General features: G+C 44.1%; 2 protein-coding genes across 8 annotated transcripts in view; one reads left to right on the top strand and one right to left on the bottom strand.

Annotated features, from left to right (window-relative positions):
- The first annotated feature begins 548 nt into the window (after nt 1–548).
- ebag9 (estrogen receptor binding site associated antigen 9) lies at nt 549–6,134 on the top strand. Its single transcript, XM_035635648.2, has 7 exons — nt 549–879; nt 1,351–1,445; nt 1,891–1,972; nt 2,161–2,316; nt 3,264–3,374; nt 4,260–4,351; nt 5,569–6,134. The coding sequence occupies exons 2-7, from the start codon at nt 1,363–1,365 to the stop codon at nt 5,684–5,686; spliced, it is 642 nt and encodes a 213-aa protein (XP_035491541.2). The 5' UTR covers nt 549–879; nt 1,351–1,362; the 3' UTR covers nt 5,687–6,134.
- Nucleotides 6,135–8,664: 2,530 nt separating this feature from the next.
- Nucleotides 8,665–20,894, bottom strand: part of sybu (syntabulin (syntaxin-interacting)) — a 97,705-nt gene continuing 85,475 nt past the window's right edge. For 2 of the 7 annotated variants that reach the window (XM_047333798.1, XM_047333797.1), the window contains 8 exons: nt 18,238–18,485; nt 15,491–15,537; nt 15,150–15,336; nt 14,472–14,675; nt 13,071–13,170; nt 12,766–12,921; nt 11,338–11,493; nt 8,665–10,532 (listed from right to left, as the gene is read on the bottom strand). In XM_047333798.1, coding sequence (XP_047189754.1) covers nt 9,338–10,532; nt 11,338–11,493; nt 12,766–12,921; nt 13,071–13,170; nt 14,472–14,675; nt 15,150–15,336; nt 15,491–15,514 — 2,022 coding nt within the window. In that variant the 5' untranslated portion in view covers nt 15,515–15,537; nt 18,238–18,485 and the 3' untranslated portion in view covers nt 8,665–9,337. Of the gene's footprint in view, nt 10,533–11,337; nt 11,494–12,765; nt 12,922–13,070; nt 13,171–13,827; nt 13,978–14,471; nt 14,676–15,149; nt 15,337–15,490; nt 15,538–16,137; nt 16,160–18,237; nt 18,486–20,441; nt 20,741–20,894 lie in introns of those variants that run through there. The other 5 variants (XM_047333801.1, XM_047333809.1, XM_035629986.2 and 2 more) reach the window with 5 other exon arrangements.

Raw genomic sequence — 20,894 nt, forward strand, 5'->3', positions numbered from 1 at the left:
TGCTCAATCTATGGTTTAAATTTAGATGTTTCCAATATGATATTTATATTAAGGCTGCAACTAATGAGCATTTTCATAATCGATTAATCTGTCGATTATTTTTTTCGATTAAACGATTAGTTGTTTGGTAAATACAATTCCAATTAAATTGTGAAAAATGCGGCTCGTGTTTCCCAAACCCCAAGATGATGTTTTGTTTTTGTCCACATACCAAAGATATTTATTTTACTGTCATAGAGGAGCAAAGAAACCAGAAAATATTGACATTGAAGCAGCTGAAATCAGATATTTTTTACTTTTTTTCATAAAAAGCACTTGAACCCATTAATCTATTATCAAAAATAGCGGGCGATTAATTGAGTAATTGATTGCTAATCGATTGACTGATGCATCACTAATTAATACAGAGAAATATAACAACATTATTTGCTAGTGTCCCAATTTCCCCGCAGCACTTGAACGCAGCAGATTTGCCACGCGCCAAACAAAAAACACAGAAGAAGAAAAAGAAGAAGAAGAAGAAGAAGAAGCAGCAGCAACAACACGCCGCACTTCCGTGTTCCTGCTCCTGCTCCTCCCAGCTCAAAGATGGCCGCCGCGGGACAGAGATGAGCGACGACCCGAAACAAAATTACACTTTTGTCATGAGACCAGGCGCAGGTGTGCAGCCGCCACACGTGTGCTTCTGACAGGGCAGTGGTATCATTTGTCACCTCCAATGTGTCGTGTGCGGACACAATCACCGGCTTTAGAAATACCATGTTTTCGTGCGGGCTTAGCTAGCAAGCAGCGGTTAGCATTATAAATGAACTCGTCTCTCCTGCCACGCCAAGAAGAAAGAAGCCGCTCTGCCCAACGGCGTGTTGACATCGTGCAACGGTGAGCAACGCTGTCGATTTACATGAAAGTCAAGACGTGTGGAAAATCTACCACGAAGAGCGAATGTAGTTGTGTTAATTTAGCTGAAATGATGATTGTGCTACCGATAACCCCGGTTCGAGCTACGGTGCAGAACATTTAGCATTAGCTTACATAGTTGCGTTTGTTGTTGTTTAACTGTGGTCAGTGCAGCCGTTTACACACACACACACACACACACACGGACGCAGGGTTGCATTTTGATAAGAGGCCAGTGTCACGGCTCTCCAGATGAATAATACGACTTGTTGTGTTGGTACATAATGTTCACATGCGCCAATGTATTTCTTTAGATGGACTGATTCCTGATCAGCTGTTCTCAGTTTAACCCGTTATCTAATTATTGATCTGCTGGGGGACAAGACACGCACGTAACGTTCATCTTTGTAAAACTCAAACGCTAATGTTGTCATCTCTTGTTCCCCCCACCAGTCCATCTTCATCATGGCCATCACCCAGTTCCGTCTCTTCAAGATATGCACATGTCTAGCCAGTTTGCTGACTTTCTTTAAGAGGTTGATATGCAGGTGAGTGAGCACAACTGAATGCCTCACAAATGCCACAACCAGCACCCCCTGATGCATGCTATTCCATTTGCCAATGTTACTTTGCTGCCTCGGATGTATTTCCCCTTTGTATGTGTATATATATATATATATAGATAGAATCACAAATGCAGATTCCACTGTTAAATCAACATTGATTTGATTTACAATGACCAATATTCCCCTATTTTAGATGCTATCCATCATTTTCAATAGCATCTAAAATAGGGGAATATTGGTCATTGTAAATCAAATGCATGTTGATTTAACACACTGAATTGGCAAAGGTTTTAACCCTGGTTGGCAAAAAGAATCTCTCCACACTGAAGTGATGCAACCTTTGACAACAGTAGCCTACCAGCTTTTACTTCTTACAATTTTGAGTTATTTCTTTTTCACTTATTATTTTTATTATGTTCCTCTGCAGGAGTGGAAGGGGGCGTAAGCTCAGTGGTGATCAAATAACTCTCCCAACAACAGTGGATTTCTCATCATCGGTACCAAAACAGGTCAGTGATGCGCCAATCCACCGCCACAGCCCTGAATCATTCAGAGCCGAGCATTCAGTGTTTGGAAAGGATGTAATCACTGGGCAAAATTCATTTAATTGCCTACACTCATACACAAAAACTTCTTCTCTTAAATTCCACATATACGTTTGACTTTAACTTGAATTTGAATGTTCCCCTCTGCACAGCCAGAAGTTGAAGAATGGAGCTCTTGGGATGAAGAGGCTCCTACAAGTATTAAGATTGAAGGTGGCAACGGAAACGTTTCTCCTCAGCCCAACGACGTGGACCAAGAGCCCGACTACTTCAAAGACATGACTCCCACCATCAGGAAAACACAGAAGGTATGTCCATCAACAGTGCAGCTCATCCAGTATTAACCAAGCAAATCCAAATGAATTATAATCAGGATGCTGTGAATTTTTTTACATTTGTAATATGTCTCTCTGATTAGATATTATATTAATTATTCAATCAAAGAAATACTCTGGCATTTTTAAATATGTGCTTTGTTGTTGTTTTTTAGATTAGATGGCCAATTTAAATGTCAAGTCTGTGCATTCAGTTAAGACTAAGCACTTGATGTGTTTGTCTTACGTTATCACAAAGTCAAGGTGTTAATACTGTAGCAGCTCAGCTGTTCCCCAAGATGGTAAACCACCTAACATGTGTCGTCTTGTTTTAAATTGAATTGCTAGATGACAACATAAACAGTTGTGCCTCTGCTCTTTTATTTAAAAAAACTTTTATGGTAATGTTTTTGGCAAAGTTTGTGTTTGTGTCTGGCGAGGTGGCCCGTCTCTGCTACCAAATATTGCAGGAAACGTTGCAACTCTGTACACGTTGCATCGTGTTAGGTAGCAAGTTTTGCATTCAAAGCTGGGAAGTTAACCGTGTGGATACTGTGTGCAGCCGCCACGCCCTTTTAATCAGGAAACGTTGCTGTGTATAAAATAACTGCTTGTTCAGAGAGATAAGTAGGGAGGGAGGTAGATTACTCTAATAATCCCAAAGGGATTATACAGTGTCATGTTTTTTGTGTTTTTTGTGTTGACATGCAATAACATTGCATTGCAATAAATACACAGAAAGAAAGAGGGTGTTTTTAATTTCTTATAGGGCATATTTGACAGAGTAACAATGCTTTCTTTACTTTTGCAAACCCAAATAAAGCATGGCTCTGATCAATCTGTTTCAGACTAAAAAGTTGAACAAAATTTGTGCCTGTTAATGGGATTGCAGTACATCACAAAGTACCTCACCTCTTCTGTCTCTGGTTTACTCATTGCAGATATTGCTGAAGAAGAGGGAGCCTATGAACTATCTGGTGCCCGATGGCTCAGCAGGATTCTCCAGCAGACTGGCAGCCTCTCAGGATATGATGACCTTCAGTCCTCCTTCTGTGAGTAACCGCCTGAAGCTTCGGGCAGCAGGTTTTATCTGCTCCTCACACATCCAGGACGTTTGTCATTGGATAAGGGAAAAGTTTAGGACGGAGCTTGTCTGCTTGTATAAAAACAAATGCAGCTGTGTCCAAATACACGTCCATCAATATAATGAAAGATCATTGTAAGAGTGAAGGGTTAAGAAATACTAAATATTTCTTTTAACCCCAGTTATTAAGTATGTACAGTATATAGTCTGTGTAGGTTATACACTGTGTAGGCCACTTTACAAAATTGATTTACCACATTTGAGTACAAAATGTAATTAGTGAAAAGAGGAGTGGAAAGAGAAGGTAAAACTTGTTGGGTAACTTGTAAAGAAAGTTTGTCAATGCTACAGGAGGCTACACTTAAATATTAGTACACACTCATGTCATCAGTCTTAGTAACTACGTGAACCCTCGGCAAAGATCATCTGATCACTGTGTATTCATCATGTGAGCCATCATGTGAGTCAATGTTCAATTCAGGTGGTGTCCTTTATGGATATTTTTGTCAACATTAAAAAGCGTTGCAGGTAGAAATGCAGAGACTTTGGTTTGAGTAAGTCACAAACATTAATTTTGCTTTTAATTTCAGGAAAATCTACAGTAGCTAGTGAGAGTTTGTGTTAATTGTACATTTTAGAGTTGTTCTTGCAGTTACAAGTTAAATAATGTAACTAAAACATTGAATGTTAACTAGCAGAGATGCAACAGTGTGGACACAACAGCCTCTTATATACAGTTCGTCTCTGTTGGAGTTTGAGGAGACGTCCAAAATAACTGCAGTAAAGACGTAATGCATCATGTGAAATACTTTCTTCGAGGTTAGAATTCTTGGACACTTTTCCTTTTCCACAGGCTGAGCTTGGAGAAATGGACACTTGGCAGGAGGACGCAAATGCCTGGGAGGACGAGTCCGACGCTGCCTGGGGAGCAGAGGAGGTGCTCAGGTAATCCGTCAAAATCTGCGTCTGTATTCAGATGCACCCGTTTGTCAGGATAAAGCAGTTGGCCAAGTTCATTATTCGTATGCAGTATTAGTATAAGTATGCAGCTTTCAATTATAAAACTGCATTAAAGTAGGATTAATCGAAACTGATATATTTTCATGCGTCAAGTTAATATGATGAACTTATTAGGACAAGTAGCAGTAATGGATCAACAAAGATCCTTGTGCGGCCATGTTTCTGTCTTTCTGTTGAATCTGAGTCCAATACTCGTCCTTGCTCCGAGTTTTCACAACCCCTGAGGAAAGGTTCTGGCTCCTAAGCTGCTAAATTTTCCGCAATGTTCACCAGCTGGTCTCTTGACTGTGTCTGTCTGCAGATTGTGGCTGAACCATAAGTGTACAGTGGCTTTTTTAGAGCTGCTTTACTAATAAAAGCAGTGTAGTGTGCTATGGTGCAAAACAACACTATGAGAGCAGTGAGAGTGAAGCAACACTGGAAAATTGTTGGCAAACTCGCTATTTGTCCTTTATTCATACATTGTTATTATTACAATATAGATTGTAGTATGGCTGCAACTAACGATTATATGCATAATCAATTAATCTGTTGATTATTTTCTCAATTAATCGATTAGTTATTTGGTCCATAAAATGTCGTAAAATTGTAAAAAATGACGAACGTGTTTCCCAAACCTCAAGATGATATTCTTTTTTGTCCACACACTCAAGATATTTAGTTAACAGTCATAGAGGAGCAAAGAAACCAGAAAATATTCACATCTAAGAAGCTGAAATCAGAGAATTTGTCCTTTTTAATTTTTTTCATATAAACTACTTGAACCGATTTATCGATTATCAAAATAGTTGCTGATTTATTTAGTAATCGATTACTGATCAATTAATCCATTAGCTGTTGGAGCTTCTTTCCAGATTGTCTTTTCCATTTTATAGAAACTTTACATAAAACAGTCTGCACATATAAAATCACTTTAAACCAGAAAAAAAAAAATACCACTGAGCATTATCTGTTAAAAGTGGCACTGTGAGTGATGTAGGTTCCCATCGTGGTCAACAGGAGGCAGTGTGCGCCACTCTTTTTTTTACAACACCAGCACAAGGAACAAGATTTTTTTTCTCCCAGCTGACCTAGCTTCTGTTGATGTGCTCTGTAATGCTGCCATTTTTAATGGAGCATTTGTCTTTCCTTTCGTTTCACAGGGAACAGAAGATGGCTGAGAGAGAAAAGCGGTCCATGGAGCAGCAGAGGAAGAAGATGGAGAAAGATGCTCAGAGGTTGATAAAAAAGGATCAGAAGATCGCAGTCAAGCTCTCGTAACATTTTAAGAGATGCTCAGGTTTGAGCCAAAGGGAAGAAGGAGGTGCAAAAAGACACTGATTCTGTTGTTAATATATCTCCAAAGTCATCAAACAGACCAGGATTATCACCGTACACTTATCTGTTAGCAAAGTGTCCTCCTCCACCCTGTTTCCACCAGCAGCCATTTTAGTCTGCAGATGTGTACAATGCATTCCTCGTTCTCCGGGGTAGATAACACACTTGGCTTACTCGTTGTTCATGAGTCAGAGTCATTGTGGACTTCAAGGGCAAGCTGTGTTTCTACCATCCGGTTCATCTTCGCTTAAAGGGTTAGATGCAGCATTACAAATCACCATTGAACATCTGATTAAATCTGTTGGGGAGCGTAGCAAAATCTTCTATTCTGGTTTTTCCCCTGGAACATTTGTAAATAAACTGGTACCTGTGCTACCTGTTTGAACCTCAACTAGGAAGTACAATTCCTTTTCTTTTGTATAGGAGTATGGTTAAATTTAAACATCACTGTACATCAGTGACATCCCTTGGTTTGCTTAATTATTGTGCTTTTTATATTTATAATAATATATCCAAAGTCTGAAAACCAGATCTCTCTCCCCCCCCCCCCCCCCCCCCCCCCGAATGAATGTGGCTGGATATGCTTCGCAGCCATCGCTACACTGAAAATCTGCATTGAACTGAAGGCTGAAAGATTTGCAATATGAGTGTGTGTGTAAGTGACAATAGACTAGAAACTGTGGGTTCCTATGGTAATCTCATGGCTACTGATTTCCAACGAATTGAACGCCTTTGTCAGCTTTTGAAATTGGAAAAATATCCACTGATCACCGTTTTGATTCTTTTTTTATTATATTACTTTGCTCTTAAAAAGTCTGTACACGTCTTTATAATACATGTCTCGCATCGCAGTTTAATCTCAAACCAGTCACCTTAGCCAAGAAGAAGCTTCCTTTGTTCATTTGAAAGTGAAAGACTAACAGTCAAAGACAGTGTTGGGAAAAAATTGGTGTTGTCATGGAAACAACAGCAGATGGAGATAGGCCTTTTATAAATGAATACATACATGATAAGAATGTTTGTGTTCTGTGACTTGAACTGAGGTGAAGGAGACAAATCTCTTGTTTCAATTCGCAAAGCTTCGCCAGCAGAGTTCTAACAAGACTCCGGGTTCATGTTACCTATCAAGTAATTTATTGACCCGCTCAGAGGTGCTGGTTCTGTTCAAACGGTGCTGATTAGTGCATGATCAGGTTTAAGAGTTTAACTGAAGGCAAGTGATTATTTTAAGGAGAATTCAGCAAACTGAGGTGAGTGAGTTTGTTTTTTTTTTTCTTTGAAAAATTCCCATTAAGAAAAGTGGCATCAGGTTCTGCTTTGTAATTTTGCACTTTTAATTTTTTCCAAAAATGAATCATGCTGTGGGAACACAACACCGAAGTAATGAGTCCACCAGCTCAATCCAGAAGGTCTGACATATTGTGGACCTGCTGTTAGTCCCATACGCAGGTTTTTAATAAAGATGATCTGATTCATACCTCGAGAGGTGCATAACTGTGGTCGTGAGTCTGCTGCCTGTCTCAAGCTGCGGTGCTGTGGTCGAGGTCTCATTACAGGTGAGACACAATTATCTTCCAATGCTTCCCATAGATCCTCGGATGTTCATCAAAGTAAAGTAAGTAAATTAATCAAGGAACTTCTGTGCAGAAATATACAAATTGTTTTTTTCAACTTCACATTAATTAATAGGCTCTTTGGCTTTTTTAATCAGCCACTCACAGTGGAGACCCTGGGATAGCAAGGTCGGTGCGACATCCTTTTCAGTCCAGACTTAGATGTGTCAAAAAACTGTTTGTACAAAATTGCATGGCAATAAATCCAGACATTCATGGACACCAGAGGTTGAATTACCCTGACTATGACTATTGGCTATATTGCCATTAAACCTGGTACACACATTCTTATTATTATTATTTGTGCATGCTGTTGTTAGCAGCTGGGGGTCACTGATGTACAACCTCACAGAGCTGCTGGCATCGACTCACTCGGCCTAGGTGGTATCACCACGTTATAATCTCCGATGGCCTTAAACCTGGATGAACAGACGGCTGTCATCACTCATCTGACCCCACATCCCAATGATGTCACTCCCGTCTGTCTGGGGACAGCTCTGCCTGCCAACCTCTTGGCGACTGACCCAATTTCAGAAAAAGACAAAGTGCACGTCATCAATCTGAGGACAGGGAACGGGGATATGAGGCCGACTAGTCCTGAAAGGCCACAGTATGCACTTATTTTACTAGACGGGTGTGTTAACAGACCGTACACCATTGCTGCCCAGTCGTATTAATCTAGAATCCACTGACGGTAGTGTGGGGATTACAGCATCTGGTGACTCATTGGTCTAATGCCTTATAAACAGAGATGGTGGTTATGCAACCAAAGACATCGCCATATGGCAGAGTTGAAAATGAGTAATGAAAAAGCCAAGAGGCCAAGTGTTACTTCATTTAGGATTAAAGTGCCTTTTCCTTTCATTTTCATTTTATGTGGTTTATGCGACGACTAATTGAACTCATAGGTAGTTTTTTTTTGCGTGTAGACTTGACTGTACAGCTGCTCTGGCACTAACAGTTGTTACTCGTCGGCATTTTTACAGCTTCTGCGAGATCCCAGCAAAGTGGATCTAATGCACTTTACATTGTCAGCTCCACAACCCAAGGGACGTCTGAAAATACAGGCCCCGTAAAAGCTTTTACGTAAGATGAGCAGTCATGAGGACACTTGGGTTTGGGATCAGACAAGACGACCCACCTCCCCCCATTAATTTATTTATGTGAACATTTTGCACAAATGACTCCCAGCAGCATTTTTGAAGCAGGCCTCTTACATAAGTCGAACTTTAACAGTCGTCCCCGTTATGTCATCTTTCTCCATAACACACTTGACAGATTATGATATCAGGAGTCCAAACGGGGGGCTGGAATTCATCATGCTTTAATAATAAAGTGACAGGGACATCTGATGTAAACCACCAATATTGCACATAGCTCAGGCACATAACACGTGTCAGTTGAAGCGTCAAATTATTTCTATGAACAATACACTGGCTGCACCGAATAAAGCTCTACTCCCAGGGAGGAAAGGAAACATTGCAAAAGAAGTATTCTTCACAAAACGTTAACAGTGAGCCCACATTAAAGCTTTGGCTGAAGGGGTTTTTTTTGAACAATAACTCAAAACGTTAAGTTTCAGAACCCATCAAACAGAACTAAACTAACATTCAGTCTTTCACCTTTCAAAAAAGTCCCATCCCTAAACATAAAGAACTTTGTTTTTAAACACAAGGAAATCTAAGGATACCACAGGACAATGATAACACATAACCATCTACCCAGATGATCAGCTTATACATGGATGATAAATAAATAAATATATATATATATAACCCCGTTATAAATAATCCCTTTCATGTCACCAATTTTGCTTCAACTCATGGCAACTTTACAGTGCAAAGTAACAGTGTTGGAACCCAAATAACTGCATTGATATCAGGTGTAAAAAAACAAAACAATAATCTCACAAACAGTCGAAAAGATGCTTAAGTGCTTTTACTTTTTCAAGGTGAGGCGCGTGCATGCGGGTTGGAAGCCATTACGCATTCGGCCTGTGAGTGACGCGGCGAAGAGAGTGCAATCCCATGATGCAACAGCCCCTGATAAGAGCAGGAATGTTGTAGACTGGGGAGTTTCCGTCCACACCGTGTCGCGAGTACAGCCAGGCCACGGTGGGTAACACGGGGGCTGCCACTGCCACCAGATCCACCAGGAAACTGTTGCTCCAGTAGCGTTTGCCGACCTCATCCGGCCCCGGTGACGGGCAAGGCTCCTCGTCGTCGACACCAAAGTCCAGCTCCTCCATGAACCGCCGGCTCTGTGTGGGCTCCGAGCAGCACATGCCGGAATCGGTGGAGGTGTCTGGGCTCTCCGGGTGAACAGGGCCGGGCACGCCGGGCGGATGAAGTGTGGAGTCGGGGAAATCAGCAGCGGTGGAAGCGGGCGGGTTTGGGAGGCCCACGAGCATGCTGGAGGCTGATAGAGCCATATCCCCGGCTGAAGACCCGTGGAACTTCAGCAGCTGGAGGAGCAGAGCCTGCAGGTCTGGGGACATGGGCGCTGTGTCGGTCTGGACTCCCTGGTCTTCTGTGGTCTGCTGGGAGACTGTGCTCGAGGATAATGGGACTGTGGTGGGAACTGCATTTGGGAGAGCTGGCGTTGTTTCAGTTGAATTATCAATCGACTGTCCCTCTTCTAACAGCGTTGACACCCCAGGCCCAGACTCCGCCTCAGCCCTCAGCTTGTCAAGAGAGTCCTGACTGAAGTCCACCGCAGTGGACATGAAGACCTGCTCCAGAATGTCCGCTCTGTTGGCCATCTCGTCGTTTACCAGCAGCCCGCTGTCGGCCATCGCCTCCGCCCCTTGATCTCCCAGCTCCATCCCACCCTCCTCCTCCCCTTCCATCTTCTTCCCACCACTGTCGGGGCCGTCACAGCTGAAGTCCAAGGTGTTTTCATCTTGTAGGCTGGCACCGCTCTGGGCGAGCTCCATGCTCTGCAGCAAGGACTCCAACTTCCTGTTTTGAATGTTGATGTCAATGAAGTACTTCTGTATTCCCTTATCCTTCTCCATCAGGCTGCTCTTCATGGTCTCCACCACCTGCCGGAGCTGTCTGATCTCTTTGCGAGCCTCTTTGAGGGACAGCTGAGCCTCCACCCGGTGACACTCCTCTTCAATCCAGTCTTCCCTCATTCTGCCGAGCTGGCCCTTGAGCTCCTCAACCTCCGTCTCTCTAATAAAAGGGTAGGACATGTTACTACAATTGTTTAAAATTTGGGGAGAAATATTCTGGACAAACATGAAGAACAATGCACCAATATCTGTGCTCCAAATATGAAGCTACATCGAGCATGTGGTAAACTTAGATCTGCGCAAATCCTTGAAATGGGGTAAACGGCTTATTTGGCTCTCCATCCACTTTTATAGACCAAGATGACGCACATGTTTCCAGCGGCACGCTGACCCCGTCTCGTTTGCTCAAGAGTTCAAATTTTATTTCGATGCCCAAACTTTGGCAATAAATTGCATTTTACAATATTCCGTTAATCACTTGTGCAACGTTGTCATTGGCCCCACAGGTCATCCCTGCTCCTGAAAATGGTGTTAATATCCCTGCTCCTGAAAATGGTGTTAATAACCCATTTCCTGTCATGCCTGCTTTTTCCTCTCGCCGAGTACATTTTTCCAGTTCCATACCTTAAAAGATAACCAATTTTTATTGATTTCAATCCATACAAAAGCCAAAGTGCGAAGTCAGCATGTTGTTGTTAGTTTCCCCCCCAGTTTCCAGTCTTTATTTCTAAGCTACTTTGCTGTAACTTCATTTTAAACAGCAATGCCAGAGGGGTATCCAGCTTCTTGAATTATTCTCTCTCATCTCGCTCTGTAGAGCAGCAGTATGTAGATTAGTCTTCACAACCACAGTATCACCATTCCCGCCTGATATGACCACTATCATCCTGCCCTTTAAAGCCATGAAAAGCTACAGATACGTATATCACAGGAGCTTCTGTGCTGCATAATGTCGACTAACCCACCTGTCATGGACTCTGTTCTCAGACTCCATCAGTTTGGTCTTCAGGTGTCTGATGGCCACTTCCTTCTGCTGCAGCGGGGTGAGGTACTGCTCGGGGTTCGGGGGTCTGACGCCGTGGTTGTCTCCGCAGGAGTGGTAGCGACCCAGGTTGGCTCTTCTGTCGGGGGCAGACGTACAGTTATGTAGTATTGGTCAAAGGCCGCGTCCTCCCCTCTAGAAATACCACGTCCATCCACGTAGACAACGGACCAAATTGACATGTCAAAGTAAAAAAAAAAAATCACTCCCAGCGGAGGGTTATTGGTCTGGGTGAGAGGATGCTGCCAGGGCAGATGCTCTCTGAAGCCTGGAATTACTGTCTGACACAGGATTACTGGCAAGCAGAGGAGGGGGGGGGACAACTAAAATGCTGGTTTATCTAAATACAAGCAGAGTAAGCAAGAAGGGAAATCACCTCACTAGAATAACCTTAATAACCTCGGCATGTTCTATGATCAGTGTTCTGTCGTGCTCAAAGAGAACTTCTCAAAGGATTTGTGTCTGTGTAGAGGGCGACTGTCTGTAGATTTGGACAATATGCAAAGCAACGTGTAAGCCCCCCCCCCATCTCGTCCCGTAGCACAGCATCCTAGCAACCTGGGATACTTGAGGCTTTGAAGCGAGCGCTAGAAATAGAATCAGCCCAGGAGCAGGAAGCATGTGAAAGGAAAAGATGTCACATGACACTCAGCCAGGCCGGGCGGAGGAAGGCTCACAACAGGATGTCTTAAAGCGACAGGAGTGGGGCTGGGTTTTTATTGATGCTCTAAACAAAAGATGAAGAGGGCAGAGTCTGCTGTTCAAAAAAAGAAAAGCTTTTGCTTGTCATTCATACTGCCGACCAGAGGGTTTATAGGTCAAACCTTAGGCAGGGCTGAGCGGGGTAACAAAAATAAAGCCTGGACCTTGTCAGAAATTCACGGCGGTCCACACTCCTGAGCTCTGAGGCTTTGTTGGTCTGAAATATTTATGACCCTCTCCTCTCCTCCGAACCAAGGTGCATTCACTCTAATCCAGTTAGGAGTTGGCCGCGGCCGGCACGGTCGCTCGTCTGGGTACCATATTCGGATATTTGCTTTTTATTCAATCCCCATTAATCCTGGCCACAGCCAAATCATGACCGATATAATCCCGGCCAGCTGCAAGAGAGGAAATGACAAAACAGTCTGAGCTTAATCCAGCCACCCACGCACGCACTCACTCACTCATCGTGATGATGCACTTTGCCCCCGAGCCACAATTCCAAAATCTCTCGGCCGCCAAGAAATCGACGGACATCTCCCTCGGGCAGAGGATGTTGGGATTGTAGCCAATCCAAGTGGCGAGGCGTGTGATTGCTAGACACGTTCACGGGGTCACGACGACTACGACGGAAAACAACGGTTGGTACCTGGAGGTGGGGCTGGAGTTGCAGCTGCTGCTGTTGGTGGTTGAGGACGCAGCTCTGGGGGGAGTCCTGTACGGAGCGTAGAGCTGCGCATCTTGGTTGGCTGCCAAGCTTCCGGCTGGCTTGAACACCGGGAGAGGTCGGATGTAGCTGCTGCGACTTGATAGAGGGATTGGAACAAACCAAAACATAATTCAAGCGTTAATTCCAAAAAGAAAAAGATCAACTACACACAAGTGAAAATGTTTTAGTCTAGTGACCGAGCAAAGCATACAGATAATAGAAACGCATTATGTTGAACTTCATACCTTCGTGAAGGAGCTTTCTTTCCATCAGAGTTGAAGGTGAGGCCCTCCCGGGTCTTGAGGCTGCCGGTGCTGCTGGAGGAGCTGAAGTCTGCCTCACTTCCTGCAGGAGAAAGAAGAAGAAAAAACCCATCAGCATGTTCACAGGGCAGCAAAACATAATCTTCCTCTTTTAGGGAAAAGTTGGATTCATAAGAAACTGTGCACGGTCTGGCTCAGGTCAATATTCTCAGGGGCTTTTGGTGCTACAGGCCAAAGTTAGGAAACTTTAGATCGTTGACTTTTTTTCTGTACTTGAGCAACAGTAACCATGTTTGTGAATGACACAGCTCAACATTTCACTGGTTTTTGCCTCAAAGTATGAAAACAATTTTTGTTTGTTAGCTCAGTTCCCCTCACTCCCTCCAAAAAACATCTTACTTTCAGCCTAAAATCCCCACGTTTAGATGAGGATGAGCACAAATACTCATATTCTATGATGTCATGACAACACTTGGCACCTCTAGCTCACATCTGATCGATGCCCTCTAGTTAGTTGGACTGACGTGAGCTTGAAGAGCTGAGCAATAAACGACTGTATGTGACAACAAATACCTTTAGCAGAAAATGAGCATTAGCATCCGGCCGTTATGAGAAACACAAACCAACTCAAATACGGAAACACAGACACGTTTCTGAACCTTGAGACCTCGGAATTGTTCAAACAGCAGGAAAAACTCCTCACTAGACAAAAAACTCAATGTTAAGTTCACATTCCTACCTGAGTAGCATCTCTTGCCATCGAACAAAACCATAGTACTGTGTATAGTGATAACTGTGACAAATTTAAAAAAAACAAAAACCCAGATGAAGTAGAAATCTAAGTGCTCCTGCACCACTGGGTGAATCAAGTTTGATCAGTGTGGCAGCCTCCTGCTAATCAGCCTGATTGTCTGAGCCCCCAAACCTTCCCCTCGGCCAATCAGCTTTCAGCCTCCTCCCCCCCCCACACACACACAGATTTAGACAGATTGGAAGAAGAGGGAGGAAATTGAACTTCGGTGAGTGCACTTGTGCTGGTGTATGTTAGCAGAGCACAGATGCACAGGCGGCGATTGGCACAGTTGTTATTGTCTTTTCAGTTTTGGGGAATCACTGCAAATGTCACAAATACAGTTATTGTACTTTGGTCTTTGGGGAACCACTGGCATGTGGGGAGACTATGTATGCAGTGTATTATATATATATATATATATATATGTATGGACTTATATATATATATATATATATATATATATATATATATATAAGTCTACTCATGAAAGAATAAATGTATTCAGTTTTGACAGCTTAGGCCTCAAGTGAAGATGACCTTCTGTGTGTGTTTTTCTTTTGCATACCTTCATCTCTGTATTCTTTGCTTACCCCTGGCTTTCATGGCCGACCTCAGCGCCCTCTTGTGCCGCTGCGCGCTGCGCGGCGCGCCGCCCCCCTCGGCCATCACCCTCACCCGCTTGCCCTCGGCCTTGCGCCCGGGCAGCGCCGGCGAGCCGCGCGCACTCCGCTCCGAGCCTGACGGGGTTTTGGAGGGGGACACAGACTGACTAGTGGGGCAGCCGGTGTCATCTACTGTGGACAGGCACAACAGACAGTAATAGCCGCCGCATGCGAAACATAGAGGCCGATTCTGATCATCTGACAGACAGAATAACAGCTTCCACCGCGCGGCGTGGTTTTGGACTGAAGTGCTGTGGTTTATGCAGTGTACACACACACACACACACACACACACACACATGCACACACACACAAACTCACACACGCACACACACACATGCACAAACACACTCACTCACACACACAGACACACACACACACACAAACACACATGCACAAACACACTCACACATACACACACACACGCACAAACACTGTACGCACTATCTGCTAAGGAAGACAATTCAGGTGACCATGCACGAACATAAAATGCATTCTCTCTGTGTGCGCTCTCATAATCCTACTAGAAAATCAGTCTAAAGTCAGAGCTTCTGCTCTTCCATCCCATGTTTCCGGCGGTCCTCGGCCTGGAGTCGAGCCTCTTACCGGAGCAGAAGCTGTTGCTGCTGACGGTCCTCTTGGAGCGCTCCGAGCTCCCGTCGCACTCCTTGCCCTCCTCCTCCGAGAGCGGGGACTCGGACGGAGGCGACCCCTTGTCCGTTGGTCGGAAGGGATGGAGGACCAGGCGCGGGATGCGGCTGCGGGGGCTCCCCTTCTCTGGGGACTTCTTCTCCTGTTCGAAGCAACATAGTTTGGCTGAAGCGCACCACCTTCACATTGTTTCCATCGGTTGATTGATGCCTTACGACGGGAACAGCGATGTGACATTTGACCCATCGTTTTCCTCCTTTTCAGAGTGGACGTGCAGCGGCAACGACGAGACTCACCTCGTACTCTTGGAACGGTCCCATTGTGCTTCACGCGGCGTTTCCCCCTGGTGAGTGGGAAAGAGGAGGAAAATGAGGTGAGCCAGTTCTTCCTGTGGACTGTGTGTGTGTGTGTGTGTGTGTGTGTGTGGCAGCATTTCGACGTGGCCCTCAAACCCTTGACAATCAAGCGTCGTCTGTCAGAACTGTGTTACACACACACACACACACACACACACACAACCTGCATGATGCAGATGGCATGAGCCCAAAGCTGCAGCCATGATCAACACATTATGAAACAAAGTCAGTGTCACAGCTAAAGAATAAACATTCAAGTACCAAGTCAAGCCAAGACAGTGAAATGGAGGCAAATTAATTCAGACAGCATTTGTTATTGATGCTCCGATGCTGAATAATGCAGATTCCTTCTCATGCTTGACAGAACTTCATACAATCACTTCACTTCCTCTCCTCCTGTTGATTGGCCCCTCGGCATCCTCGCCGGAACAGGGTCAGTTGCGTAAGCGCATACGTGGTTTTCTTTTCTTTTTTTTTTCTTCTTTTTTTTTGCATGAGGAATGATGTAATGGACCCCAAGGCCTGCGAGCTGCTGTCACATGCACGAGTGTGAATCTGTCTTCCCTACAGCTTCACGCACATGGTACCTTTTAGAGGAGCCCAGACCTCTGCAAAAATCCTCCCCCTCTCTCCGAACCTCCAGGGTCCAAACGCGCCAAAGAGGAGTGTGGAAATAGAACAGAGCGTCGTGGGAGTCGAACCCCCCCCCTGTCATCGGGCCCCAAATTTAGATTTGGAGCTCCAGGTGGTCCCTGCACTTCCTTTGAGCTCTCGCATCCACAGCATCATCACACTGTAGCGACGCACAGCCGCTTGGTGCACTGGCATGGGCAGAATCCGATTATAGGAACCAAGAGCCGTGCCCTAGCAACAGTCTTAGCAACCGGGGTGTATGTGTGTGTGTGTGTGTGTGTGTGCACAAGAAAAACTCCAGCTAGATGGAACCAATCATGCGTGAATCTGCACAGAGAAGGGAGATTCTGCTGTTCATCCTGTGAGATTCCTGTCCGTCACAGAGAGAACATCTCGACCAGTGTGATGACACTTAAACAACAACAACAACAACAACAACAACAACAACAACAACAACCTAACGGCGACAGCGAGGGCATACAGCCATAAAGCCACGATGATGGATGCATATTGGATACGTCGAGTGCTGCGAAAGGAATGAGAGCTGCTGGGGATGGATGGGAGGAAAGCATTCCATAAATGATGGTGTTAATAACAATAATCCTTCAACTGCCTTTTATAGTCATCACAGACTGTTTGTTCTGGTGCGAGGCTTTCTTCATTTGGTCTCTCGGGAGCTCGTAACCTGCAACTCTTCTGGGTGTTTGGTTTCAGACAGCATGGCACGGCATCGTGCATGTGCTCATCCACTTGACTCCAGACGAGGTTGATTGGCTTCCCACTGAGCCACGGGCTAAGCGTTACCTAAGCTCTCCTTGGTATAATGACCGACAGTCCCTTCTGAAAACTCGTTCAAACACATATAAGCCTGGTGGGAGAAAGTATGGGAGCACTGCAGAAGGTTTAGAGACCGTCTACACGACTGGTTACTGAGGCTTTAAGCCTCCACTCCGGCCACTTCCCTTATCCAGGTGGTCAACTGTTGAAAAACGGCGCGGATTCCCCCTTTAATCCATCCCAGTGCTTTCTAACGTTGATCGTGCACGCGGACTAACGTGAAAGCTCTTTATTCCATTTTCAGATCAACAAAAAAAAAAAACCCTGACGCACACGGAGCCCTTATGTTCTATTCTGCATGCCACCGTCAATATAGGCTCATAATGAATAAAATAATTACTCTCTGGAAAAAAAACACAGAGCAGCACGTCCGTCACATCACTGGCCCTGAAGCACAGTGCATCGTCATTGCATGATGTCATCACTTCCATGATAATCTCGTTCACTTCCAGGAATCATCCCAGGGAGCACGGAGCATATTCTGAAACCCAGTGCGACGTTCAGTTCCGGAGCGAGCGCGGTTACGAGCTCTGATAATCCACAGTGGAATTATCTTCTTTATTGTGGCACCATATGTTGGAACTTTGTGCCTTTTTATAACCATTTTAAGAACACCTGAAATCATCATTAATAAACTCAATGCAATCATTTCTTATAAGAATTTCTTTTTTTAAAATTAATAATTTAAAAAACCCACTGCTCTGACCAAGGGGCCCCTGTAGAAGATGCCTCCCATGTGCCCACATGTTTACATCCCTAACCCTTTGTTTGGCACACATCTCACTTCACTGAGTGTTGTCATGTCTCTTGACAAATGACAGCATCTCTTCGCACGGAGACATCCAGTATATTATTTTACACGTGCTAAATGTTTTGTTTTCGTTTCATCTGGCGCCCCCACAGTTATGCGAAGCGCCCCTGGAATAAGGACATGGGAAACGGGCTCCAGGGTGTAACCGGTGGAGATGTAAACATCACACTACAGGCACCAGATGTTATACCCAGCACCACCCAGACATGTATGACACGAGCATAATCTCGGATCATTTGTAATAAAATAAATTCAATCAAATATAAGAAAAAAAAAAAAAAAGACTCGTTGCTGAACTTGTGAACGGGTCCTTCGTCAGCCACCTGCTCTTGTCCTGTTGACAGTTCGGTTTCATTCAAATGCTTATCACATTAATCTGAAGTAAAAACACAAGTGAAAGACTTGCCTGGATGTGTGATGGTGTTTTCCTCTCAGAAGGATGCGCGTTGAGCGGTGAAGCACAAAGGGGTCGCTCCTCCGCTGCTGCTGCTGCTGCTGCTGCTGCTGCTGCTGCTGCTGATGATGATGAGGAGGAGGAGGAGGATGATGAGGATGAGGATGATGATGATGATGCTGCTCCGCCGGTGTCAGCCTCCGCTCTGCTCTGAGGTCGGCGGCGGGAGGAGGGAGGTGCTGCCGATGACACACACACGACTGGACAAGAGGCGAGAGCGCGCGTGCGCGCACACACACACACACACACACACACACACACACACACAATATGACGACCATCACAAGTGGGTTACATAACATAACATTACTTAACCACGTACCCTCAGCAGCCCCCTCCCCGTCCAATCTCCATAAGACCCAGATATGGCCTGCGGTTATTGACATGTTTAGAAACCGCCAATGTGAGAATCTGTCACACGACCAACAGACAAATGTTCAACGTCAACTGCCATTTAACACATGGCACAACTAAACCCTCTGACACATAGTAAATATGTGCTCATCACCGCACCAATATTTTACATTCAAAGAGGATCCACCCGATGCGTAAAGTGCCAGTACTGATTCACGCCAGCGCCACGACGCACAAACATGACATGCAGACCTAACACGATATATACACAGAACAGACAGAAGGTTAGTGTGTGCGCGTGTGTGTGTGTGTGTGTGTGTGTGTGTGTGTGTGTGATGAAACTCGAGTGTTTCACAACGCTCTCCTCAGTGTGGAGAGAGAGGGAGTTGACTCTCCATGGTGCTGAAACCAGGCCGATGCCATGCGGCAGCTGCACACACACTCGGTCTTATTCAGGCCTACTGTATATCCATTTATATTTACATTCATATTGGCTTTCAATGCCATTAAGCAACACTGACATGTTCTATATAAGAGCAACCTAAAACCAGCACAGTGTTTGTCCGTCCAACAGCCTCGCTGATTTGGATACAAGTGCAGAAACGATCAGAATCCAACAGCAGTGCCATATACATCCACATCTGTGCGTAATGTTTGCTCTCGCCTCTCGCCTGTGTACAGATGTTCACCTTATATACAGCCGCGTCACGCTGGATTGCGGGACAGCTCCCTGACACTGACTGGTACCGAATCAAACGTTAGCACGTGACTCCACATGGGCATCGTGTTTGTGCTCTTATCGCCGAGGCCCTCTGCTGGAGCAATGACGTACTGTCACAGAGTGGTGGTGCTGCTGCTGCTGCAGCCCCCATCATCCACATCAGATCAGAATTGGAATCAGATCAGAATCTGCTTTATTGGCCAAGCATGGATAAACGTACAAAGAATTTGTCTCTGGTTCCCTGTGCTCTCGTAGTGTACTCACACAGAAAAAGACATTACTTGCTTGTAATTTATCATTATTGATTATTGTTTAATTTATTTCCCCTTTTTCTCTGCTTTGTTTCTGATCAGCTGTCCTCTGTTTCACTAATGAGTTTTGTGATATAGAATTAATTTATTTATATGTATGGGTAACTGATTTTTAAATTTTTTATGTGGTACAGTAAATTGTTAATAGGGACGAGGCTCTGCTGGAGCTGAACTTGGGAGTGGGGGTAAACCCATTTCTGTTTTACTGTATCCGTGCTTTAAAGCATATTGTTCCTTTTTTTATGTTAATAAAAAAAACTTGAACAAACAAAACAAAAAGACTTACACAAACAAAACAAGGACGACAGAGCTAAACAAGATGACCATGAACATTGACATTTAGTTGCTGTGTACAGTTATAAACATATAATATAGAATAATATATATATAAAAAATATGTATGTGTACATATATATGTATATATATCATTTTTAAATTTTTTAAATTTTTTATGTATAAGAATGAGAGCAATACGTTGAAGGAAGACACTATTGCAAATATGCTGAAATAAATATGGATAAAAACAGATTACTCTATATACATGAAGAAGAATACTGGAAAAAAATATTGAATAAAAATAAATACACAGTATTATACACAGGGTGGGAGGACATGGCAGAATGTGAATGGAGGTGCGGTGGATGTTTAGTGTTACAGTTTATTGCACAGACCTGGACTATGTTGTAATGTATTGCAGCAATAATCTGAATACGTCCTGAGAGTATAATTTTAAATCCAAACTTTAATTATCTATATGTATGACAACTCACCCGCCTCGTTGGACATGTGGGCTATTTTAAAACCTGCAACACACTGCACAGTTGGTCATGAAACCAGATTTTCCCAGGTGACATGAAACGCAGCGCGTGTCCTCGTTTCTTTGTGGCGGCACGTCACGTTGTAATGAACAGAAGCGACCACTAGAGGTCAGTGGTGCTATTCAACATGTCTTTGATACGTTTGGCCTGACGACACGTCCAGACTCAAATGTGTCCTTTGCTGCTTGTGTTCACACCTCGAGGCTGCATTTCAACGCGAGACCTCTGCCCTGAGCTGAGTCTATTCATCTTTTCTTTTCTTTTTACAAAATTGAATTTAAACGTAATCACTTCAACACAAAGTCAGCCAATGAAATTCCACTTTACAGCGTGTGAGACTCAGTTAGAAAAAAAAAATCTCTTTAAACAAACGATGTCACAACTTTATGATCTCTTTGTGTGTGT

Source organism: Scophthalmus maximus, chromosome 1 (genome assembly GCF_022379125.1).
Source record: "Scophthalmus maximus strain ysfricsl-2021 chromosome 1, ASM2237912v1, whole genome shotgun sequence".
Lineage (NCBI taxonomy): Eukaryota > Metazoa > Chordata > Actinopteri > Pleuronectiformes > Scophthalmidae > Scophthalmus > Scophthalmus maximus.

Coding starts and splice junctions, on each gene's coding strand:
- ebag9 (XM_035635648.2), top strand. CDS start 1,363: ATGGCCATCACCCAGTTCCGTCTCTTCAAGATATGCACATGTCTAGCC. Junction 1,446..1,890: donor TTTAAGAGGTTGATATGCAG/GTGAGTGAGCAC, acceptor GTTCCTCTGCAG/GAGTGGAAGGGGGCGTAAGC. Junction 3,375..4,259: donor TGACCTTCAGTCCTCCTTCT/GTGAGTAACCGC, acceptor CCTTTTCCACAG/GCTGAGCTTGGAGAAATGGA.